The sequence below is a fragment of the Drosophila eugracilis genome, unplaced genomic scaffold, assembly GCF_018153835.1.
Source record: "Drosophila eugracilis isolate 14026-0451.02 unplaced genomic scaffold, ASM1815383v1 contig_534, whole genome shotgun sequence".
NCBI lineage: Eukaryota > Metazoa > Arthropoda > Insecta > Diptera > Drosophilidae > Drosophila > Drosophila eugracilis.
The window spans coordinates 368557-383315 of record NW_024573410.1 but is presented as its reverse complement, the minus strand read 5'-3'; the positions used below and the strand labels follow the sequence as shown (position 1 = coordinate 383315).

Sequence of the window (14759 nt, the reverse complement as noted above, 5' to 3'; positions counted from 1 at the left end):
AACGACCCAAGAAACTCCTTTCCACGCCAATCCCATCAAGCTTTAGTTCGCTTTAAGCTCTTACCTTCAATTTATTGGCTTTTGATTTTTATTTTATTGGTATTATCCGAGTTTTTCAGAAACATTTATAAGATTAATTTTATAATTAGACCCTTAAACCTTTAAATATTAAATTAATATAAATCATAATTACATAAGAACCTTAAATCCAACATAGAATTTACCTAACCTAATTGCCATTTCCTCACTTGTTAGCTTATGGCTTGGCCAAATTAATTATACACATCTATGTGGTTAAGTTCCTTTAACCCCATGAATGCTCTATTTGTGCAAAGTGTTATTTAAGCAGAAGCCATTCAGCCTTAGATCGAGCTGTATCTTCTGTTCCAAATCTGAATCCGACCCGGGTAAATAAACTTAAATGCTTTGACTCCTGTTTGGCCAAAGAGTTTAGTTTAGTTTAGTTTAGTTCAAGGGGGTCGACAGTCTGCTAAAATGAATGCAGCTCCAGATGCACACGTACATATGTATGCAGATTTTTGTGTGTGTTTTACTTATGCAAATGGCGTGCAACTCACAGGACACTATGCTCACTTTACCTAACTCACACACGACCCTTTTGTTGCGCTGTTTTAATTAAACCAGCTTCGGTGCTGGTTCTAATTCCACGTGATGCAACCCATTTCGCCATTCCGAGCTGCAGATTCCTCACATTCGTTCTCTTTCATTCATATTTCTGGCCTCCAACTATTATTTTATTAATATTGCCGGCCAGGGCAGCGTTTTCGCAGACCTTTTGTTGGGATTTTACTATTAGATACCGCTGGTGTTTCATTTAAAAATTGCAAAAGAGTGATTTTTGTTTTTGAGATAGTAACATGGGATATGATTTATCAGAGTATATGGTTTATGGAAGTTTAAATAGTTATTTATAAATAAAATGTATTTCCAAAAGTGTTAAATTTCATAAATGGGAAATAGGAAACCAGAAATCTTGGCAATGTAATGACTCTCAGTTCATGAAAGTGCTAATTTAAATTTAGTTTCTGTATTTGAGTATGTTAACCCAAGAATTTCGTGTAGTTTGTCTCAACAAAACATGGCTTAAAAAATCTTTAAAAACTAATTGAAAATCGAAAGAACACTGGAGATTTCCCCAAAGCCACTGCAAATCTGTCAGTTTGCTTTCCCTGTTCCTTTTACGCCGTCATTACAGTTACAGTGTTACACCCTTTTATTGTCGAATTCAGATTATCCGCTTTGCGCGGACTCGGCCGTTTACTTGTTTATCATACTGTCAATTACTTTTAACATTCGGATCTTAATGGCGAAATCGCAACTGCTTTCCAATTAAGAGTAACGCATTGCGGGTAAGTAAAAATAAAGTAAAGTAAAATAAATGCATTCTCTCCCTCCTTGGCTTTTGCAGTCTTCCAAACTGGTCAACACTGGAGAGAACTGCAGCTGCGTCGCCCACATGTCGTTGGCATCTCCTTTGGGGACTCCACCATACCATACCATACCATGCCATTCCGTTCCATTCCACTTCGCTCCCACCAACCGCTTATGCAAATGGATTTTCAGCCAAAAGCGAAGGTCACTGCGTCCTTTGCGGTTGTTAAATGCATGCCTGGTGCCCAGTGCCTGGTGCCTGGTGCCTGGTTGGTATCTTACCGAGCTCCACTGATCCGCCTCCAGAAACTCATTAACAGCAGTGTTGCCTTTTAAGTCGGCTCTTGGTTCTCTTGGTTCCTGGCTCTTTGCCCCTTGATGCCCAGGCTAAAGTCACAATAATTAAGTGAAGACGTTTCGCGACAGGGATGAAAGGAAGTAAACTGTTTTCTTTTACTGCCAAAAAGGTCGTTTTACATTTAGTTAATCCGCTCAGGGACTAGTCTGTCAGGTCTGCCAGCCTTCTCGGTGAAGGGTATTCTGGCTTCGTTGTAAGAGAGTCGAGTTGATACTTTTTCTTGCTGGCTTTTTCACATTTAAGAATTTCACGGCATTACATCTTCCCACGCTAGTTTCAATTTCCAAGCACCGAGCAAAAAAATCGCCATGTAGAGTGGAGGGAAAGCCGCTTAAACGCAACTCGAGACTTTTTAATAATTTACGTCGGCTGAGGCGCGAATCAAAGAGCATTTGGAGTGCCCACTCCGATGCCGAGGGGCAGGTGTACAAATAGAGATACAAATAAAAATAAACATTAGCCGCTGGAAAAGTGTTTCCCATTAAAGTTTATGTAAATCCCCAGAACGTTAAAGGAAACGAAAAGATAGGGCTCGAACGGATGGATAACATTTACTAGGCCGACGTCTGGTCCTTAATGATCCGGTAGTTGCCTTTCTTCTCCCACTGGCTGCCTTTCCTGTTCCTCAATCCATCGATGGACCACTTGCCGCCACCCAGCTCAGAGAGCATCAGGAATCCACCGATTTTGCTGAAGAGCAAAGAGAAGTACTGTATCGAGAGGAGCCTATCGTTCCAGCCCCACAGCATGCTCCAATGGTTGCTGAACACATCGTGGTATAGCAAGGCTATTACCGTCAGATAGGCAAACAGTTTGCATTGAAAGCCCGCGATTATGAAGAACCAAAGAACCTTTGACGAGATGCTGAAAAAAGTCTGATGAAAAATGATTAACCCTCTAGGGGTCTACTCGTAAGTACTTGAAAAAGTTCAACTTACGTCCAAACCCTCGTCCAACCACATTATAAACAAACTGGACAAGCAAACTCTTCCTCCTAGCAGTAATAACTGATACTTCCACTTAGCCATCTGTGGCCATTCCTTTTGATCTCTCATCTCGATTTTGGCAGCCATCAGCATTAACAGGGACCCAACATCCAAGCTGTCGTTGAAGAGGAAATAGAAGAAGACCGTCCATATTGAGAAGAACAGTCGGTGGACTACTCTTCCCATGAGCAACAGGGTCACTCCACTGGCTTCCTTTCGTGAGCCGAGGATCAGGACCATGGCTCCAGTGGTCAGCAATACATCAAAGATCGTATAGAAGTGCCCAAATACCTCGTTAACGTCCATAATAATAGCCCGCTCCCTGCCCACCAGTGGGGTGTTGACCAGTGAGTAAAAAACCTCCATAAAGTAATAAGACATTACGAAATGTGGCATGAACTTTAGGACACGGAGCCTGATCTCCCGTTTGAGATGGTTTATTACTTGCATAACCATGTTTAATTCGCTTAAAGATTTCAATTTGGAAAGATCAAGTTAGCGATAAAGTCACAAATCAACTTTTTATGAGCAGCACGCTTTGTTGTCTTTAGATTTTGCCTTTCAAAACTAAAGTTTTGTTTTCAAAATGTGGAAGTCTTCTTATCCTTTCCTAGACCATCTTCATCTTCACCTTCACCCAATCTCCCATCCTCTAATTAGTTCATCATCGGTAAGCCCCAAACATCCCGGGGCATTGCAGGAGGCATTATGTTTGCGTCTTTAAGCCCTCCTAAGGGACTCCTTATAATGTGATGAGACGCGAACATTCAAATCAATGCCGCGCCTAAATGTCCGTAATTGTTGCGGATGCCGTGGGCAAACCGCAGGCGTGGATTAGCTGATTGCCGACAAGAAGGCAGTGGGTCATCTCTTCCTCGCCTTACACATTCCTATAATAGTTCTATCCAGAAATTCCCTTTTCCACAGCCTAATGATTATGGAAGGCATTTGAGTTGCAGCCTAACCATAGAATGCAGATGCTTTTGGTTTGTTATTAATATTCAATATTAAAGAGACTTAGAATATCTAAAGACAAGCAAGTTAGTCACACTCTGTAACATTTTAATTTGTTAGTCATAATCCGACTGCGCCAGCCCACACAACTTATAAAGTTTGTTTTGCTCTCTGATAGACACCTCCAGCTGCCTTGGAAGAGTAAAGGTCCTGCAAAGTGACTGGATTCCATGCTGATGCCAATGACTGTCAACAACTTGTGACACTTTGCAATTTATCTGCTTACACAGCAGAAATTAATGCCACAAGTGGAAAACATTGAAGCTGTTTCAAGGTAATGAGCAGTTGGGCTGCGAATGGAAAGTGTAAAGGAGGAAAATGGAAAAATCAATCCTTGTTGTTGACATTTTCTTTTGAACAGAAGAAAGCTACTTACTGAAAATCAACCCAAGGTTCTGGCAAAGAACATAGACATACAAAGACCACTGGTTATGCCATTCTTATGGACAATAAAGTCGAAAAACAGTTGGCTAAGAGAACAACAATGACGAAACATGTAAACAAGATTATAACCCTTAGTGTTGACCTAGAAATATTCATTATTTTCATTCTGACAACTTGATCAGAGTGAAACTATATCTTAGAGCCCTAATTACTACCAAGATGGCAGTGAAAATAATGACAATACCCATTGGCCTTGCCTTGGTCTTGGATTTGCAAAGCAATCTTTGCCACTATCCCTTCGAAATAAATGAGCCGGAGAAATAAGTTGGCAACCAACCATTACAAGTTCCCATGCCTGTGGAAAGTTTATTAATTGAGCCTATAAGTTGCCTTCTTCTTCTGAGCTGGCAAAGACGTGATGAACATTTTCCAAAGCCATTTTAAACAAGCCACTGGCATCGAGTTGATGTACAAATTTGTGTATTCTTCACTAAAGATTGAAAAATATATTAATAAGAAGGAAAGCTCTGGCCAAGTTATCCTATATCCTCTATACTTCTTCCGAAGAGTCTTTTCAATATTATACTAGCCATGTTAAGAACGTTTTTTACATATTTAATGCTTAGAATGATTGCATTTTGTTTTTCTCTCCTGAAGGTGGTTAACCACTCTGTTATATTTGTTTAACTTTCATAGACCTCCCTTGAAAAAAATCCCTAAAAGAGCATTTCAAACTGTGGCTTTGCGGTGTTTGCTCAAACATTTTGCTGGGCAATCAAATCAGCAATAGGACCTTGGGGCGTGAGAAGACTGAAGGATAAGCCAAGCAGATGGGGGCGTGGCAGCCGGCGGAAGCGGGGCGGCCACAGTTCGTTGATTTTGTTACAAATAATTTAAATCTATGTCAACATTTGGAACGCAACGCGATAATAATTCATTTTTGCTTCTCGCCGCAGCTTCGTGACAGCTAATCACTAGAGAGAGATGGCCACACGCAGACAGATAGAGAGAGAGAGATAGAGATATATACAGTGACTGACGGACGGAAGGCAAATAAAAATGGACAAAGTGACAGCCATTTTGAAAAATGGCGTCATGGCTGCCCGATTTCCGGCGGCGAATGAGTTTTCCCTATTGACTTCGCCATCGCCGCTTTGTGTGCTAATTTAACGACACTTTTTTTTTTTTTTGGTTTTTGATTTGGTGGTTAAATTAAAAACAAACATAAAACCAATAGGTCTGGTCGAAAATGTAGTCTTTATCAGAGGGAACATAAATTTAATATAATTTGCCATCGTGATTATTGTGGCTGTGCACATGCGCGGCGCCATCAACGGCAATTGTTTATTTGTGCCGATAAAATCGTTTTAATTTCATTAGTTTCCTCTTTATTGTGAGTTTTGTGGTGGCCGAATTCCTCGTCAAGTCGTTTGCATACATTTAACCCCCATTTAAAAAACAGTCGCATTGTTCTCTCTTTATCTGTGACAAATGTCAGACATACGATTTTATCTTTTATTTAACTGTTCAATTGTTATGAATTCAATTAATAATGAAAATTATAAACGGTTGTTATGGTTTGAAAAAATGCATTCCTGATTGGCCGTGTAAAACATGCTTTTTACAGATACTTGCCAGTCTGATTTAATTATGAAAACACACTCAATAATGAACATTATAAATTTCTGAACACTAGTAAGAGTTGTAAACTCATTTTTATTTTTTAAAAAGTATTCTAATTGGCGGTTTTTATAATACATAATTATTTTTATTAAAACTCACTTAACTACGGCTATTAATTGCTTTTTTCGATTAAAAATTTATGCTAATATACTTCTCATTTAACTAACCAGAAGTTGAAGCCACCTTCTTCTCCTCCTGACAACCTTTCACATGTCCAAAAGGACAATGACCGACTAGAGCTTCCTGTTGGAAAGTTATCTTAAAACCTTCGGGGTCTGTCCATAAAGCGAACAATGCAGCCCATGAAGACCCAAATAACAGCAAGAAAATCTATTATACTCAGGAGCACATGCATATCTAAAGAGCATCCTTAGAAAGTTATAATGAATGGAAATAATGGCGCCGCAGGTGAGCAATCCAACGCCATATTTGTTTTTTCTTACTCAGATTTTTTACTCCTTTCCCTGTTTTATATTCGAATTTTGCATTGTTTCTTTTTGTTTTAAGACAATGGTAAAAACATCCTCTGGCTTTTAGTTTTTGCGTCTCTCGATTCCTGTCAGCATATCAAAATCAGTGGCGAACGAGATTGCACCTGACAGCGCAGCTGGAATAAGGATCGTAAAAAACATTTCAATTAAAACATTGGGCATTATCTTTAATATAAACTTGTCATTTCATGAATTCACTAGCCAAATAAGTTTGTTTTTCCATAATATTTCTGTAAATTCCAAGAAATTTTTATTGAATGTTATTGTTAAATATTAAAGATAAAAGACTAAAAAAAATTCTGATTAGACCACAAAAAGTGTGTCGTATAGGATAATGAGCTTAGATTTGGGATTGAAAAAATTGCCAGTCAGCCGAAGTTTGTCAGCGCTGAAAATCAGCTTAAGGCGTGCATGGTATTTGAATATATATGCATAATTTGAGGGCTCCCCTTTCGGGTTCAGAATGGCTTTAAGATGGAAATGCCGCAACCGCATTTGACTAAGAAGTGGAAAAGCCCATGGGATTGGTATAACAAAATGAAAATAATAACAATAAGAAGTGCAAAATTGTCACAGACTAAGCTTCTGCTTATTATGATTGCATTAAATATAATATATTATAAATATATAAGTTAACACACGCAGTTCCCAAGTTGGGAAACTGCCAAGTTGCGGGTCACATCCGGTGGCCAACACACGGAATAGGGAAACCGCCGACTCTGCACTCCGGGGACAATCAACCGGAGCCCGGCCAGAAGTGGATATCATGCGCAATGAAGAAACCGCCGACTCTGCACTCTGGGGGCTATCACCCCGAGCCCGATCAGAAGTGGCCAACACGCGCAATAAGGTAATCGTCGACTCCGCACTCTAGAGACAACCCTGGCCAGAACACTCGCGCAGCGAGTGATCGTCAGCAACTGGATAAAAATGCTGATCCGGCACTTTAGCGACAGCGCAGCGACCGGACGAAGACTTCTAGTTGCAGCCGGATCGGACCTTTAGTTCAGTCTAAGATCGTACTCCGCAGCCATAGCTGTGTTACAAATAATTATTGTAAAACCATTTATGCTATCCTTTACCTTAACAGGTTTAGGTGAAATACGAGGTGTGTTCAAAAAGTAAGGTGACTCTTCAAATTTCGCGAATTTCAAATTTTTCGATTATCGAAACCTTTTAGAAGTTATACGAGGTGTGTTCAAAAAGTAAGGTGACTTTTCAAATTTCAAATTTTTCAAATTTTTCGATTATCTTCAGTTTTGGGAACAAGAAAAAGTCACATGGGGCCAAATCCGGTGAATATGGTGGCTGAGGCATTATTGTGGTGTTGTTTTTGGCCAAAAAATCCAAATCCTTTGATCCATATTTTTCGATAGCAAAAAATCGCCGAGCTCGCAAAACAACTTGTAACTTTACGCCTCTCACAACCAAACAAAAGAGGATGTTCCATTGAAACTTGGTACAGATGTTAGGGAAGAGTGTACCAATATAACAAAACAAAAAAATCGATAATCGAAAAATTTGAAATTCGCGAAATTTGAAGAGTCACCTTACTTTTTGAACACACCTCGTATATGAAAAAACCTAATAAGCCCAATCTGTTATCAATGGATCCTTGCCCCAACGGGCTTGAGTGAAAGTAAGAAATAATAGAACAAAAGGTCATTAAAATTAACTTATACATTAAGACGTAACATAATTTAGGGCGTAAAAAATCTGTTTTTTCCCATAGCACAGGCAAAAATGGTCCAAATGGGGAATGTAATACCTCGCAGGGCTCGTAGTTTGATTGCTATGATTCCCAATTGATTTCCATTCAAATCTGGGAGACTTCATTTTTGGTCCATTTTTTGAAAATTTTGATCAAAAATGCGAAATTTTAGCCAAAATTGATTTTCCCAAAATCGAGAAACGAGTAATAGGGATGCTAAGTGTTGGTAATTAGCAGCACAAAACAGTCGTTATTTTGGCTATGCGTCTTGTTTTGACCGAGCTAGAGCTAAAAAACCGAACATAGTATTGCAAAGTTCTGTTAAATTAGGTTTCCTGATTTCTCAGTCATTAAATCAGAGCTCGCACCGAAAAATCAGAGCAAAAATGATAAAGGAAAGTAAAGGAACCTTTAGTTTCGGTAGTTAGCTGCATAAAACAGTCATTGTTTTAGCCATGTGGCTTATTGGACAAAGTTAGAGCTAAGAAACGACATCAAAGCCGGTCGACGTCGAAGCCGAAGACGTAACATACTTCTGGGCAGCAAAAAAATCAGTTTTTTGGCCATAGCACAGCCAAAAATGATCCAAATGACGAATGTAATACCTCGCAGGGCTCGTAGTTTGATTGCTATGATTCCCAATTGATTTGCATTCCAATCTGGGAAACTTAAATTTTGGCCCTTTTTTTGAAAATTTTGTTGAAATTTTTTTATTCATAAATGCAAAATTTGGGCGAAAATTAATTTTCCCAAAATCGAATAACGAGTGATAGGGGTAGTAAGTATTGGTCATTAGGCGCACAAAACAGTTGTTATTTTGGCTGTGCGTCTCGTTTTGGCCGAGCTAGAGCTGAAAAACCGGAAATAATATTCCAAATTTTTGTCAAAAATTGGTTTTTAGGTTTTTTAGCCATTAATTCAGCCCTCGCACTAACAAAATCAGAACAAAAATGTTAAAAGTAACGATAGGGGTCTTAAGTTTTGGTAGTCAGCTGCATGAAACAGTCATTGTTTTAGCCTTGCATTTTCTTTTGGCAAAATTACAGCTAAGAAACTGCAAAAATCACGGTTCTCTGCTGTCGAATTTGTATATAGCACTTAAAATTATAGTATCAAAATGAGTCAAAATTTAATTCAACTTTTCGATAGGAAAAACCTCGGTCGTTAACCTTGGCCAAATCAATTAAGTGTGCAATTTTGAATTGTCGTGAGTGTTATGAATATTCACGAACCGAGCGCCGCAGAATTAATATTTAAATAGTTAGAATATAAATGCGTCCCAAAGCTAGTGACGCCAGGTCCTCCAGCCGCTAATGGACTTTCGCCGGAGAGCAGGAGTGGGTTTGCACCAAACCTGAAAGTATTCAGCCGGAAAGAGTTTGCTAGAGGGATGTATATACACATTCCTACCATGTCCCTGGTCCTCGTCTAAATTAACAAATGAATTATTTAGTGCCAACACTTGTGTGGGCCATGTTTGGATTAGAGCGATGTGAATTAGGTGCGAATGACCAGGCGGGGATTACCCTAAATGCGAAACGGTGTAATTTGCTTAAAAGCAGTGGCCCTCGTTGCCCCAGCTCTTTAATGTGGTGTTCTCTTTAGTTGGAAAACTCTTTAAGATGGAAAAAGTATTCAAATTGAAGGCTTGCTAATAATAGTTAACTTTTAATTTGTTTGTCTATAAATTTACTTCAGAGTAAGTCCAATTTTAAAAACATTTGAAAAGGATAGGGTCAGCAAGGTTATGCGTCTATGCCAGAAGGTTCTTTAAGATCCTGGTTCCTTTTTTATTTCCCAAAATAACTACGACAGCAGTATTTTGTTTTGGTGGCACCTGTCCTAGAGTATGATATCCTTAGAGCAGCTGTTGCAGAGCCAAGACACTCCAGTTTCGACTCTGATTTTGTATGCTAAACGCGTCAACAAGACAGCTCTACATACTGCAATGCAGTGAAACATTCGGTCGAAATGGTAACAGAAATTTAGAAATTCAGTTCAGTGTTAAAAGAAAGCAGCTTAGTTATGAAAAGGAAATAATTGCAGTCATGCCAGCAATTGCGATCAGCATGAAAATGGCTATAACACTTCCAGCGAGCATCTAGAACGACGGATAAGCTGTCAATTTTGAATTTTAACTTCAAGTACTTACAAATTGGAATGGCCTGATATTGCCCCATCCTGCTATAATAGTGTTCGAAGGGGTACTAATGGGCAGCAGAAACTGGTTGTGCAAGGCGGTGGCCAAAGGTAGGGAAAAAGTAGATCCCTGTAATGAAATAACAAATTAGGAATAATATTTTAATTAATTAAAGCGGATTAAGAAGAATCTGTAAGTAGCAATGGATTAGGATGACACAGTATCCAATTATACCTTCAACTTTATATTATAAATCTTTGGGATTTCCCTTTTAACAGGATTTCTTACCCCTTTCATAAGTGTAGGAAGTGAGAGCCTGCAAACGGCAGTTGCCGGAGATAGCATGGTGAGAAGGGTACCGTACAAGGCACCGCTGATGAACTTGAAGGTGCCAGAACCTTCACCGGTATGCTCCTTCATGGAATCTGCCACATAGGCGTTTAAGCCGCTAGCCTGGGAACAGAAGGCAGCAGCGAAGCCGGCGCCCAGCATAAAGATTTCGCCCCAGGGAGTGTTGTTGTTTACCGCCTTCCAACTGACCAGCGAATTGGCAGTGCCCTCCTTGACCGGCTGTCGGCAGACATAATACTTGCAGAAATAATAGTTGGCCGGAATCGCAAAGAACAGTATGGCCATGCCAATGGACGGCACCGAGAGACCAGACTCAATGCTGTTATCTAAATCATCCCAGCCCATGTAGATAATCGGTTTTCGTGTGGCAGCCAGAAAACATGCAATAATGATCAGGATTAAGGCCAATATGGGATATATTGTCCAGGGTCCCAAAGCCAGTTTTCTTTCGGCAATGGTAGCCTTAAAATTGTTCTGATTCCCATCCAGCTCGGCCAGGTCACGTTTCACACTGCCACCAAAAAGTCCGAGAAAGAGCACTTGGATCCAAAAAATCATAACAACAATACCCAATATGGCCGGTCCCGCCATTATCATCAAAAGCTTTCCAATGGGAAGATCTCTGGAATGAAATGAAATCCGAAATTTTCGGAGATCCGCAAGGGAAGTGTCATAGTGACTCATAATTACCCCTCAAAGCTCGAGGATATAACACCGTTGGGATTCACGAAGGGAGAAAGGCAGCCTGCCAGGGTGGCAGAATAGCAACAGGTTATGTAAATTCCGATCACGGGACGCGTGGGATATGGCTTTCTAAGGATCGATTTAACAGTTTATTTTAAGTACTTTCTTTTTTGAAAAATCTTAGACTTACGATCCAACCTCGTAGCGTTTTTCCTCAGAGTTCATTTTCACAACGCCAGCCTGAAAGGGATAAGGATTTGGACAACTTATTACATATTATAGCCATAGACCTTACATTATCGTATTCTGTTATCACAGCTTGGGCCACCTTCATCCAAATGGCAGCGGCTATTGTGGGATTTATAAGGGCAGTCATAATGATAACACTGATCGCTAGAAAAATCTGAAGTCTGCAATAGTAATACCTATAGTTAGCCGCTGTTTCGCTGTTTCGCTGTTTTAAAACTTACAATTTCAGACTGCTGCCAACAAAGGCAATGACTCGCATAGCCAGACGCTCACTCAACCTGGAGCTGTCCATCATTATGCCCAACATCACGGAACCATACACCAAAAATATCAGATCCGTATAGTAGGAGATGCTAACGTGCTTGGAACCGGCTATGCCCAACACTGGAATAAATGTGATATAGATAAAGGCCACAGCTCCTCTGGCCATCAAATTGAGTATGTAATACAGTAATAAACATAAAGATATATACATGAAGCGGTAAATCTGCAAGAGGGAAAATTAATTCAATATCCGAGACCACAACAACAGTCTCACCATAATGGGATGTCCCAAAAACATTGGTCCAAGTAGTATTGGAATGACCACAATGAGAACACCTTTGTAGTGATATTTGCAGAACAATCTACGATCATCTTGCTCCTCTAAAGGAATATCTCCTGGCTTGTAATCTTGTGTACTGGCAAGAAGAAATATATATCTTGAGATCAGTTTTTATGAATATACTCACGCTGCCATATTTTGCAGTTATTTATTTTCTCTCAGAAGTTTAGTTTTGTTTTGGGAAGTTTTGATGCTTGACACTAGAGTGGTTGCTATACTAATATATTTAAAAGTAACTCAAATCATATTGTCATTCATGCTTAGGATATATTCTGACTCAGAATATTAACATAAAAATATTATTAAATTTCCTTTAGAGCTTAAGAATTATTTAGGTAATAGTTGGAATTTTTATTGGTAAAGTTTCTCTTCTAATGGCCAAGTTAACTCACGTAGTAGGTCAAGATTTGTTCACTGGCTGAAAACTGCAAGGCGTACAGCAGCAGGGAATTTGGCCAATAAAAACTTTGGTCGGCAGTGCGATGGTAACCAAGACGGCAGACACAGAGACGCACTGCATTGTGGGTCGATGATTCTGTAGTTGATGGCTGCGGCGATGGCAATGGCGATGGCAACTTTTGTGTGGAAACTCGTGGCGTGTAACAACGCGTGGTCGCCGGCAATTTTGCGTAACTATTTGCTGTTCTGCTTCGTTAGCGTTTGAGTAGAAAGTAACCGAGTCCTTTCACAATGAAAACTGTTTAAAGTTGCCAGTTGGATCAGACGCGGATGTCAGTGCAGATAATGTTGAATCAAATATTTGCAGGTTTTTATCTGTGCTAATAAACTATCCCAGAACTAAGTAAATGTTTCACTCTTTTTACTTAAAATCGAAGAAATGGTAAATTCTGTAATATTAGAACCCATGTGAAATGATATGCTTTGCAGAAATAGATGGCTAAAACGTGGATACACCTTTGTAGTACACAAAATCCGCATACTTTCGCCGGGTATTAAATTCACATATTTCCCACCTCCTCCCACAAAACCACTCATAACGGGTTGTTCTTGAGGGCGACAACATTCCGTTACTGGTTTTCAGATTGACACTAGGTATTTTGGCGTTTTAGTGACGATGGCAACCAGGCGAAGCACTAGACTAACTGGCCAAACAGGCAACACAAAAACGGCAAAAGGAAGAGCGGAAGTTGATTGACTCCTTTGGACACTTTTTCCATACGGAAGGTTGATAAACAAAAATGGCCGACAACACTCTTTCAGCTTCATCCATCGGCTATTGTTGTTATTTGCCAGAGGCGTCCTGACAAGCCAACATGACGTGCACCCAGACACACACCCACTAAGATAACGAACCATTTCTTGATTAGGGTTAACACGAATATATGATGGATGCTTGAGTTTTATGGCAGAGAACCTAAAATCGTCTAAAAAAATCTGAGATTTGCCATTGTGTTCTTTATTTGCGTTTGCTGAAAAGTTTTCCAGGGTAAGTTACCCTCACATTGTGGGAGCACCTTAAAGTCTCTATCCAAATTCAGACCAACTTGCGACACCGTCTTCCGATGAGCACCCATCCGGACCAGCAGCGCTTTTGAATCTCGAGTAGCAATCCACCTGTCAGATCTAGCTGGTTGCTCAGAATGGTGGCACATCCAGTGTTTTGGAGGGATATCTGAAGTTGCTGCTGCTGCAGGGCCCTGCAGTAGGCCAACTTGTCTGGTTGTTCTTGAAGCTCCAGTTCGATTTGAGCCGACCAGTTGGCCGTTTGAGTGTCCTGCTGCATCAGGACCAGAGGCAGCAATATTAACAATCCAAATGCTGTTCTTGTAGGTGTATTCATGGCTACAGCTAGCTGGCAACTGAGTTAGTAATGGGCTCAGTAAGCGGTTTGTTTGTTCAGTTGGGAACTCAACTCAACCAGCTGCTTAAGATTGTCCCCGGTTTTTCGTTATTTACATAGTAACTTTGATTCGAGCAAAGGAAAATGACACATTATCATGAAAAACAGGCCATGTCTAATTTTTAGCATTATCTGTAAAAAATGTTTACCAGATGTGTGGGAATTCAGTTTCCACATTTATTTTTACATCATGACATATTTTTAATATAATCTTATTCAATATGTAATTTATTCATTTACACGGACAGTTTGGCATATTCTTTATATAACACCAAGCTACAGAGAATCTACTTAGTTTATACAAGTTAATTCTGCATTTAAACCTCTCTCTCACTTTAAGTTTTTCAGACTATTTTTTAAACTCCCCACCGATTACCAAAATAAAATCTGCCCCTTTATGGGTCTTATACAAAGCCTTTGTAATTTCGGTTAATTTGTAGCACAGTGCTCTCAACTGCTTTTACAAATTATTTCTTTCATTACCATTTTTTAGGCGGATGAAATTTTAATCAATATTTTTTCATGATCCCAAAGTGAAATGGCCTTTAATATACGTTTCGCCGTTTGCCCTTTCCATGCTTGAATTTCACCATCCAAAAAAGTTTTCGTTTGTTTTTAGCCCCCTTTCAATTGTTTGTTAGCCACTTTTTTTTCTTTGTTCGACCCTTTCATTATAGCCACCTCAATTTTTTTGGACGTCGTCATTCTTCTGGTTGAAATTGCATTCGGCGAAATGAATGCCCTCATCGGTCGTCTCTTTCGGCACTCCCCCGCGTTGCACAATCGACCTCGAATGATGCATGCAATCGAGTGTAAATTTCTCCATTTTATTATTTAATAACGTGGCTGAG

General features: G+C 39.7%; 3 protein-coding genes across 3 annotated transcripts; all 3 read right to left on the bottom strand.

Annotated features, from left to right (window-relative positions):
- Positions 1–2061: 2061 nt before the first annotated feature.
- LOC108111597 lies at positions 2062–3176 on the bottom strand. Its single transcript, XM_017221123.2, has 2 exons — positions 2689–3176; positions 2062–2625 (listed from the first exon to the last, which is right to left on the bottom strand). The coding sequence occupies exons 1-2, from the start codon at positions 3130–3132 to the stop codon at positions 2305–2307; spliced, it is 765 nt and encodes a 254-aa protein (XP_017076612.2). The 5' UTR covers positions 3133–3176; the 3' UTR covers positions 2062–2304.
- A 6491-nt stretch (positions 3177–9667) lies between these two features.
- Positions 9668–12258, bottom strand: LOC108111480 (protein I'm not dead yet). The gene is made up of 9 exons (XM_017220966.2): positions 12175–12258; positions 11982–12123; positions 11665–11930; positions 11490–11604; positions 11385–11434; positions 11201–11323; positions 10448–11132; positions 10172–10288; positions 9668–10120 (listed from the first exon to the last, which is right to left on the bottom strand). The coding sequence occupies exons 1-9, from the start codon at positions 12180–12182 to the stop codon at positions 10043–10045; spliced, it is 1584 nt and encodes a 527-aa protein (XP_017076455.1). The 5' UTR covers positions 12183–12258; the 3' UTR covers positions 9668–10042.
- A 1266-nt stretch (positions 12259–13524) lies between these two features.
- Positions 13525–13968, bottom strand: LOC108111644. Its single transcript, XM_017221178.2, has one exon. The coding sequence runs from the start codon at positions 13846–13848 to the stop codon at positions 13543–13545; it is 306 nt and encodes a 101-aa protein (XP_017076667.1). The 5' UTR covers positions 13849–13968; the 3' UTR covers positions 13525–13542.
- Between the last annotated feature and the right edge of the window lie 791 nt (positions 13969–14759).

Bases quoted from the DNA above. Each gene is read 5' to 3' on its own strand.
- LOC108111597 (XM_017221123.2), bottom strand. From the start codon at position 3,132: ATGCCACATTTCGTAATGTCTTATTACTTTATGGAGGTTTTTTACTCA. The intron at 2,626-2,688 runs GTAAGTTGAACT...ATTTTTCATCAG, and splicing joins GGTTGGACGAGGGTTTGGAC to ACTTTTTTCAGCATCTCGTC.
- LOC108111644 (XM_017221178.2), bottom strand. From the start codon at position 13,848: ATGAATACACCTACAAGAACAGCATTTGGATTGTTAATATTGCTGCCT.
- LOC108111480 (XM_017220966.2), bottom strand. The intron at 11,435-11,489 runs GTAAGGTCTATG...TATCCCTTTCAG, and splicing joins TGATAACAGAATACGATAAT to GCTGGCGTTGTGAAAATGAA. The intron at 11,324-11,384 runs GTAAGTCTAAGA...ATCGATCCTTAG, and splicing joins AAACGCTACGAGGTTGGATC to AAAGCCATATCCCACGCGTC.